The following is a 10,664-nucleotide window of genomic DNA, read 5'->3' as shown; positions in this document are numbered from 1 at the left end:
CGACATATATAAAATCGAATAATCTAAAACTTGAATGATTTTATTCACATCAGAGATTTCATACCCTCTATGACTTTTCACAATAGTAGCAAATGCTGAGTTTTGGTTGCTCGGCTTGTGCAAAATATAGAGTGTAAACCAAATGTATATCTCGGGGATTAAATTATTAATTTTCAAAAAAAAAATTATAATAAAATGTTATATTTTTCTTTTTAAAAAAAATATATTTCACTGAGAGCATTAGGCGCCACAATAGATTTCATCGTGTTCCAAAGATACCACATTGGCATTTCGAGAAGAGACAACGTAGATGGTAACATTGTTTTCTTATATATATGTATATAAAATTATGTTGTATTCATTGGTATTTGGGGATACAAAGGGTCGGGAAGTGAGACTTCAGTCGCTTCACCAGTTAAAATTGTCTATGATATATGTACGTACACATATATAGACAAAAACTAGTGTGAGACGGTCTCATTGATAATATTTTATGAGACAGATATCTTATTTGAGTGATCAATGATATTAATTTTTATTGTGAATATCGGTAGAGTTGACCCGTCTCACAGATAAAGATTCGTGAGACCGTCTCACAAGAGACCTACTCACACATATAAAGTCAGATGTTTTACATAAATTATTATTATACAAAACTATAAATTGTTTTGATTTGTTTTTGTTTTTTGTATTGGTGAGAGTCATAGATTGTTATTTAAAAAATTAGAAATTATATTGATTGCTTTTGGCGTTTTGTATTGGTGAGAATATAAAATGTATTTTTACTTTCATGTAATTTGATCATACCAATTAGTTTTTAAGAGGTCATGTGACTTTATATAAATTAACATCTCGTGTGCCCGTGTTGTGGTGTACTTATATATTTATTTATTTGTTTTAGTAACAATTATTTTTGTTGGACTTTTTTTCTTTTGTAAAGTTGGGATTAATTTTTTATTACTTTTAGTGGGTTAATATTTTTTTCTGGGTAAATTAGAAAAACGTTGATTACTATATTATATATTTATTATACAACAGGTTGTATTTATAGATTATCTTAGACAAACTTTTGTCAATGTGACTGTGAGATAAAATAGGAAATTATTTAAACTTTTAAAAGGATAGATTATCTTTCAAAATTTAAGAAAGAAAACGTGGCGATAGCCGATAGTATTGTCAATTATAAAATAAAAAAATTTAAAATAAGATGGTATTAAGATTTTGTTTTGGAGTGTAAATAAAATTCACATTTAATTAATTATAATCGATTTTTTTATAAATAATTTTTTCAACAAATTAGAAATTAAATTTAAATTTTTCTTATTTTTAATAAGTTTTTTTTTTATTAAAATTACATTAAATTAATTTATCATATCCAAAAAAAAAAATTCGAGCGTAATTTTAGGATTGAATAAATTCATAAAATTTCATCAATATGTTAATTTATCAGATTAAATATAGATTTTAAATTTGAGTTATGATTTACGAATAATCTATAATAAAAATCGCATAAACCCAACCCAGGTACAAGTCTAAATACACATTTCCATAAAATATATATTTAGTGTATATGTTGTAAAATTTGACTCATACAATTTTATCTTTACTACATAAGTACACAGGTGGTGTCACGTCTTTTAATTTTTTAAATACCTAAAATATCCCCACTACTACAATTACTCTAATCAATGATAATTCCAAAATTACATAGAAATACCCCAAAATAACCTTACTCAAAATTATCCTAACTAATTATAGATAATATTATAAAGAATCATACTTAAAACTTTATATAGGTATAAATATTTATTAGTAAAAAATGAATACCATAGGCAGAGGGAATGTTGGCCTCACAAATTTTCGCATCTGCTCCAAAATTCATTAGGTTTATAAACCTCGAAACAAGATAGCAACTCAAAACACACACAAAAACATGATACAAGTTTTCTTTGTATAAGGCAGACATTACAATATATTGTGGTCATACAGTCATCTCTTCTCTACAATACTGTTACCGAACACTTTAGCAAGCTATAAGATATTGTGGTAATGCAGGATCATATTTCTAATCCAAACTCTGCCCAACTTCTGGAAACTTGTAGGAAAATAAGCTTCTCGAAAAACATTATTTTGGCTTACCGGGAAAAGAATCAACGTAATGTCACTCATAGTTTACAATCCGCATCCTCCATCTTCCAGTCAAAAAAAGGGAGGAAAGAGCAGCACACCTGTGCTGCTGAAGACGTTTATGAATTTAAAGACTAAAACGCTTGCTCGTAGTTCGTCTTGATGGCCCTCCAGGGAAGAGCTTCATGATCCATCCCAACACTCTTTCTACCACCTATCCACGAGACAAGAATATATATCAAGGGAACGATTATCAATCTCTAAAAACATAAATTGAAAGGACCGACTAAAATTTCGGTCTTAGATTGGCTAAGTTTTGAGATACAATAATACTGAACTATTGATGGGACCATGAGAATTACAGTACAAGGCTTATATATTACAAACACAAACTAAAATAATTAATACTGAACTATTGATGGGACCGTGAGAATTACAGTACAAGGCTTATATATTACAAACACAAACTAAAATGATTAAATATTATGTACGAATAAGAACCCGTACACAATGGTAGCCATTTGAGACAGAACAATAGTATCCAACTGGGTGATTCTCATGTCATTAAAGGAGTATCATATGTCAAGGAAGCGTGAAACGATACAATGGAGGGTCTGTGACCCAGCATGGACCAAGCAAAAGCAAATTAAAGTCCTAATATAACGGAACGAGGAGCTATTTTTAGTCATCCGTCATTTAGAAATTCTTACAGGTGACATGAGAGAAGTAAATGTTAAGTTTCACTAAATACCTAGAAATATGGAAATACTATACCCTTATGCCACTGTTCTTTAACCTAGTCGAAAGATTCAAATAGTTGGTCGAGGTGTTAAAGAGCCTCAATTTTTAGTTTACCAAGGGCCATAACTTTTTCAGATACAGGCAGCAAAAGGGATGTCGTCACTTACTCGATTTTCTAATCTAAAAGAGGGTCAATACCATCACCAAACCCTACTTTTGCCTGCTGCTTAGAATCATGGCAGCATACGTATATGCCACTTCTGTGCTCACTAAATGAAGTATTTTCCAATCAATAAAATAATTGTGTTCGTGTACATTGTGTCATCGATGTACCTGACCAATTCGGCAGAAGGAAAAAAAATGCTGAAAGATTATCTTCTTAAAAATGCATTTCCCATGAAGGTGTAACCACTTGATATAACACATGACCAACTTTTGATGCTTTAAATGCAAGCTAAGCAAAAAGGGAAAAAAAATCAATTACCTCATCTCCTTCATCAGCATATGCAATGTTATCCCGTACATCACGGGTATCCGGCCGTCTTGGTGGGACTTTATTGTTAGTCATACTTTGAGTTGTCAAGAGCTCCAATCTCTGAGTTTGAACTTCAAGTTTTCTGGTCAACTCCTCGTTAAGTTCCTTTAAACAGATAAGTAGCATAAATTTCAGCTGAAAGAAGGCATTGTAAAAGATAAAAAGTAAGTGTACACAAGCACCACGTCTATCAAATTAACTTCATGTTTCAACTATACCATTGTTGACTGACTAAATTTAAAAGTCGGTCAAGAAAATAAAAGAAAACATTTCTCATGTATTAAAATACAAGCACCAAAACACGATAAACTTTTCGAGCAATCTGGAAAAACGAAAAAGAGAAAGAAGAGAAATGTTGATGCAAAAAACCACATGTTTCCTTTCAATGCATCTCCCATGGAACGGCCCCAGGAGAACAAAACCTTTAACAAGCTCAAATTATTTGTCAGTGTCCCGATTCCTTGTCATTACTTTTTTCTACACCATGAAATCTCCATAATATTGTATTTACCAAAACTAGTTAGAGAGTGTACTTCTAGTTCTTAATAAAAATTTGATAAACTGCATCATTCATACTAAGCACTTATATAAAGAATTTTTCTCATGGCCTTGAGCAATGAATCGAGTGAAGTCGCACAAAACTACAATCATTATTTGGGTTACATTCTTGTGAAATCACCAAATTATTCTCTTACTCCATATAAACATAAACTCCAAAGTCATTGTGCAGATAACCAACAAGAAGTACCATGAGTGTAGAGCTTTGGGATGATTCCGCAGACAAAGCACGAGTCAGATGATCTTTCTCCATTGCTAACTGCAGTAAACGAGCTTCGCATTATTTTTTCGGTTCTTGAAAAGTTAGGGGCAGTAAATTCGATACAGTAGTGGAAGGAGAGAAAAGTAGAAGCAAAAAAGGAATCAATTCAAGAATTCCAAGGAACGGTATCTCTTTTTAAAAAAACTGGAACAGTATCTACCTCAGCAATTAGTGTGTTAATGTTTTGAATCATTCTCATGTGATCAGACGGAACAATTAAAGATAGACTTTTAAGGCTTGGAAGTCTGTTTTCGAGCAGCAACTGAGGACTGTATCTATCCCCAGGAAGTGATGCAGTAACTAGATTTTCTGAATTGGAAGCTTCCATGGTGGTATCTGCATCAGCATAACCAGTTATAGACCTTAATGACATAAAAACCATGAGAATGTAGGATGAAACAAGAAAACAGGCGAGTTCTCATAAGAAAATAAAGTCCATTTTGCAAACCTACCCCAAAAAAACTAGTATGGTTTTCACAAAGAAGCCAGCGGCTGAAAGTAGAGACGTCAAAATGGGCCCGTTGGGTCAACCCAACGCGCCGTGATAAAAAGACGGGTTGAGTTAAGGTTTTAGCAACCCATTTGACCGTTTGGGTTATGTGTTATGGTAGGTTGGGTCGGGTTAGCCCGCCATTTTATTAAATTAAAAAAAATATGAGTTATGTGTTATGGTAGGTTGGGTCGGGTTAGCCCGCCATTTTATTAAATTAAAAAAATATAAATATATTCATCGTCCATATCAAAGTATGTCCAATAAATTTTAATTCCAGTCTTTTTAATTTTTAAAACACAGCCCATTACCTATTTAATTTTTAAACAATTATTTTTTTCTGTTTTCAATTTTCATCTCTATCACAATCACCGCTTGCGCTGATTTTTTAAACCTTCAAATTTTTTTCTAAACTTTGAAGAACATGACATCTATTTTTTAATTTTGTGGGCTACGCTTCAATAAGATTACACGAGAAGGATCAAATATTCTGGAGATTATTGATAAAGGGAAAAGGCAGACGAAGAAGATTAACAAAATGACAGTGATTGATGGATTTCGAAGAATTTTATATTATTTATTTAGTTTTTTACCTAATAACTCCATACCAAGATCCTCTGTGGAAGTTGAGACATCTTTTTTAGTGGATGGCGTCTTTTTTGTGTCATAGGATTTCTCGCTTGAAGAAGCTTTTAGTAATCTGGACTGTAAAATCTTTTTCTCTGCGCAAAAGGAAGAAATAAATCTAAGGAACACACTACCAGTTACCATTACAGCATACATAACACGATGCTTGAAGGCAGTGGAAAGTGAACCGAAGAACAGTAACTTAGACAAATGTCTTTTGAATGGGATTAAATTACACTCGAACTCAGCAATAAATTTCCTATAAATCATATTTCCTGAGCAACCAGACCAGTAAACTAAGTTCATCTTTCATTTTTCTCTTTCAAAGATTCCAGGAAAATGACTAGAACACAAAATAACTGAGTGCAAAATAATAATACACGTAGCATTACTGGGCTCCAATGCAATTGAACACAATAAAAAGAAGCTCTTCAATTGCATTGGCACCAATAAAAACTAATAAACTTGCAAATCAATTATTCACTAGAAAGGACAATGTAAAAATACTTCAGATAAAAAAATTTCAAAAACAAAAGGTTACATTTCAAATACTTAGGATATCAGGGTAAATTTTCCAAAATCGTGATAATACAGCAAGTTACAATTTTGTATTGGGTTTTTGAAGACCACGCGAAATGAAACACTAAAACAACCAACACCAAAGCCACTCCCAGAAAATAATCCATTTTAACATTTTATTCGATCAAAGTAAATTGAAAATTTTAAATGATAATATATTAAATTAAAAATCATTAAAAAAGCCGAAATTTAAAAATCGGTATTTGACAACACTCGCCCTAAATCGTTATTAGACAACACTCACCCTACAATATCTTATACAGTATGACACCTACAGGGAAAAAAAGACATTTCATCTGAAATAAAATCAGACATATACCATATTTTCAGTCAATTCTCCTAAATACATTTTCCGAAAGCACTGGAAGTAAAACCCTACAAAGCCACAATTTTCAACCAATATAAAGGAAATAAGTAGGTACCAAGAGATCTAAATATTAACCAAACAAAAGATTAAGTATGTTAGATACTTTCTGAATTTTTATAGATAGTTTCCATTCTCTTTACTTGCGATTTATAGACAACATTCCTCTGTATAAAAGCAAGTCAGGCACAGCAGAATAAGTACTCTACCTTCTTGTAAAGCATTAATGGTTGAATGAAGATCCTGACATTCCTTCTCAAGGCTAGACATTTTCTTCCTATGGATTTCAGAAAGGCACAGGAATTAAAAACCATAAAACAACTTAACACAAGCATATGGGCCATTAAACTTGGGTAATAATTGGGAGAAAAATCATTACCGATCAAAGAAATGGCAATACCTATCAGAAGAAATTTCAGCTTGGTAGTTTTCTACCTGCCTCTCCAATTTCAACTCGTTAGACCTCAACCGCAATGCCTGTATTGCAGGAATGAACACAGAACAAGTAAATAGAAATAACCAAGGATAGCTGAACATATGAGCATGATGGAGTTAGGGAGTTTAGATGAATCAATATTCTATGTTTCTCTGTGTGAATTATACATTTACACTCAAATGCATAAATATAGACAACTCTTAGCCAGATAATCTAAAGGTCTAGTTCACAGTAGCATGCAACAAAGAGAGTACATGCTGGTGCGCCCAAAGCAAAGTTGAACTGGAAGACTTCAATCATCAACCACCCAACAGATGGCAGCAGAAAGAAAGCTGAGAAGTAGCAATGATTTCATTCACAAAATTTCAGCCAGTAAATGCAGATAATGAAGAATGACTCTATTGATAGTTAGAGCTAGCGAGCGGTTGAGCATTCGTTATTACTGTAATGGTTTTAGTTCATCACAAACAAGACATGAAACCACATCATGAAAATTAATTGAACTCATAGTATAATTCCTGAAGCATGCTTTGCTATGAGATTTGTCCTCGACAAACTCGTACTCCATGCATTTACCCTAACATAACTCAGGTTGATCATAATAACAATGGAGATATATACTTTGACTTTGAATCACCTTCTCTTCCAATCCAATAACCTCAGAAGCTAACAGCTTTGCACGTTCATCAGCTGCATTACATTCCAGTTGGGCATTAGCATATTCAAGTTTTACAGCTTCAAGTTCCACCTAAAGATATTGGCACAGAAATGGGTCAAGTAGGCACAGATAAGAGTATAGAATGGGGAGTTGCCCCCAGTGAATCAAGAGAAAAATTTTAAAATAAAATGCAATATTTTCAAAGAATTATATTGGTTTTCAACTAGAAAAGAAAAGGCGAGATATCAAAAGCTTTCGGAATGCATAAATCCAATTTCACCCCTGTATTGAACGGAAAAGATTCTTTAATTTGATGAAAGAAAAGATATCGGCAACCAAAAAGTGTGTCCTCAGACAGAATTTATTGACAAGACTAATTCAACAAAGTTTATCATGTGATGGGGGTAACAAATGAAGTTTCCAAAACTTAAATATCATATGGATGCAATGAGAGATAGACGTGGAAATAAAAAAAAAAAACAGAATGAGAAAATATAAAAATATACCGATCGCAGCCAGAAAAATTTATCAACACTAACCAGTTGCAGTTTTATTTCACCGTGCAACTTTTCCAAGTCAGCCTTCAGCTGGTGGACAAGGCTTCCCTAAAGAAACCAGGAAACAAGGGAATAAAATAAACCCATCGTTCCACCAGAAGAAAGAAGATTTGATTCGGAATATCAGAAAAATATAATAAAAAAATATGAATAACAAGTTAAAAGGGATAATGAAACAAGCCAATCATGTCAGAAATATGCTTAATTTACCAGATACAAAAGTAACAATTTTTCCCTAACCAGTTACCAAATTCACATTTACTGCTTATAACTCTCCAAACACCCGAAACAACAATAAGCATTGCAAAAAAGTGTTGTTTCGGATCCACAACAGCAGGGAAAGTTAAGAATTTTGAAAATTTGTATTATTATTATATTCATGATATTCTTGATAAAGGTTAAAGCCTTTATTAGTTGGGACAACTATATCAGTGTTGTTTCAGATCCACAATAATCTGCAAAGCCTTTATGATATTATTACAGTCATGATATTCTTGATAAATGAATCTCAAATCTTAGCATTATTTAGAACATCAAATTTAAGTCCAGCTACTTCAAAATGACAAATCTTTCAGACTAGAACGATACGAGTACTTTTGACAAAATTATTGATTTCCACATGTTTTGTCTGGACATGTTGGATAAGATTATGGACTATTATTTGTTGTTGATTAGCAATCAACATACAGCTTCATATAGGACCTCCTCAAGGAATTTTCAATTCCTTTAATAAGTCTCTCTATCTTTATGTGTTTCACAGACTCACATCAATTCATGCCTTTCAAGCACAAACCCTACGAGAGTACCCCATACATTATTCACTGTGAAATTAATAATAAATTTAGCATAAATAAGCTTAAAACAAAATGATTGCCGTCTATGCAGCCCGGTCATGAAAATTGGCCACTCTTTCACCACAGACAGACACTTCATGCTACAAGGTCGTGTTACTCTTAGATACTATAAATCTGAGTGTTCATGCTACACACCCGTACGGCATGGACTGCCATCGGAGGTCGCACAGTATGTGACTAAAAAAAGAAGTGATCCAAAGGTACGAGGCGAATGAGAAACTGAAAACAAGGGTCATGATAGCGAAAGACAGGTAACTTAGGTGGGTAATAACTCCAAGCTCAATAGACTCTGTAACCTAAAACCTTTTCTAGGTTGACTCAGCAACAATTACCTTCTGACTTTTGGTTAGATTGATTAAATTTTAGGATTATTTTTTACCCTAAACGACATTCATAAGCCACACACCATGTACGAAGATGAAACATAATATTCTAACAGCAAAAATACATAGTATCTATAAGTTTCATCCAGATAATTAGTAAGCTCTTTATAATATCCCGAAAATCAAATAAGAAATTTGATCAAGTTATCATCAAATTACAAACCAAACGGATTAAAATGTGTTATATTTACAACTGTAAGATAACTTCCACATTAATGCCACTTCACATCATACAACCTCATATGGACAAAGAAGTATTACACTATTACTCAGTTTTGCATTTTTCTCATCTAGGTTAGGACAGGATTTTGGAGTGTATATTGATGATTCATCAAATTACAACGTACTTTTTATTTTAAAAATTAACAGTCTTTGTGAAGGGAGTTATGTTGACATATCAGTGAAAACATTTCCATACCCTTTAACTAGGTAAAGGTGTCCGTAAAATCTAAAAAACTTAAGAACTTGGAATTTTGGAGGACACAAAAAAAATTGATGCAGGCAAATAAGATATGAGAGAGTAAATCAAATGACTGAATCAATATCACTTAGAAAAGGTAGAATAACCAGATAAGGGCCACCAGTAATGCATAATTCTACTCTTCCTACCCATATTCTAATAATCATATCCTATCATATAAAACAGTAATTACACATGCAAGGCCAACTAGCAGACAAATGCACTACATAAATTAACATGGAAAATCCAAACCTGCTGATTATAGCTATCAGTCAAAGCTGAATTTTCAGAAGCCAGAGACTCTGCTAAAGCACGTGAAGCTTCAAGACCACGTTGCAACGAGAATTTTTCTTGCGTTAGATCTTCAATATGCTGCGAGGAATAAAATCATATGAATGAAAAATAATAATCAATGTATTTTCACTTACACAAAGCCTCGGAAGCACTTCCCTGTCAAAAGGATCTCCCCAAGACATCGAAAAATTTATTATTCCCAGTAAATCAATGTAGCACACTATTTTGCACGACAAATAAATTACAAAATGCATTTCACTCAAAATATAGTCCTTTAACTGTTATTACCCTTAAAATTTCCGCTAGTCATTGCAAACTATACATTTCATATAATGGATTTAAAGATGCAAGTAAAGATGCATAAAATTTTGCTGGTGTAATATTAAGAAGGTGCTATCCAGCAATAATGTGTTAAGGATGTTAAATCGAGAATCCATTAATGCTCTTTCCAATTTTGCATCTTATCATGTGATAAGCATATTGCATCTTAAAGTGTGAACGGGATCTTTCATATGCTGACTCTTACGCTATGACATGTAACACCCTAAAAATTGTTAGGTGCTTAGAATTTAATTCTACTAGTATTATTTTCAATAACTCGGCTAAATAATAATAATATTTAATTATATGAAATGAATTTTATCATCCTACAAGTAAAATTTGATAAATTTATATCGGACAGTATAAACATATAAAATATGCTTCTAAAATAATATAAGATAAATAAAAGCAATATATA

The 10,664-nt window shown here is 32.5% G+C and overlaps 1 protein-coding gene across 2 annotated transcripts in view; it reads right to left on the bottom strand.

The window, feature by feature from the left end:
• Window positions 1-1,937: 1,937 nt before the first annotated feature.
• Window positions 1,938-10,664, bottom strand: part of LOC140961473 (protein BLISTER-like) — a 14,913-nt gene continuing 6,186 nt past the window's right edge. Inside the window, exons 4-13 of one of the 2 annotated variants that reach the window (XM_073420014.1) lie at window positions 9,884-10,003; window positions 7,917-7,982; window positions 7,357-7,467; window positions 6,684-6,760; window positions 6,493-6,560; window positions 5,322-5,435; window positions 4,384-4,559; window positions 4,152-4,220; window positions 3,353-3,508; window positions 1,938-2,341 (exon numbers count right to left, since the gene is read on the bottom strand). In XM_073420014.1, coding sequence (XP_073276115.1) covers window positions 2,255-2,341; window positions 3,353-3,508; window positions 4,152-4,220; window positions 4,384-4,559; window positions 5,322-5,435; window positions 6,493-6,560; window positions 6,684-6,760; window positions 7,357-7,467; window positions 7,917-7,982; window positions 9,884-10,003 — 1,044 coding nt within the window. In that variant the 3' untranslated portion in view covers window positions 1,938-2,254. Of the gene's footprint in view, window positions 2,342-3,352; window positions 3,509-4,151; window positions 4,221-4,383; window positions 4,560-5,306; window positions 5,436-6,492; window positions 6,561-6,683; window positions 6,761-7,356; window positions 7,468-7,916; window positions 7,983-9,883; window positions 10,004-10,664 lie in introns of both variants that reach the window. The other variant, XM_073420013.1, reaches the window with a different exon arrangement.

Source organism: Primulina huaijiensis, chromosome 16 (genome assembly GCF_012295235.1).
Source record: "Primulina huaijiensis isolate GDHJ02 chromosome 16, ASM1229523v2, whole genome shotgun sequence".
Classification (NCBI taxonomy): Eukaryota; Viridiplantae; Streptophyta; class Magnoliopsida; order Lamiales; family Gesneriaceae; genus Primulina; species Primulina huaijiensis.
The sequence above is the reverse complement of the archived record's forward strand: the minus strand, read 5'-3'. Positions and strand labels throughout refer to the sequence as shown.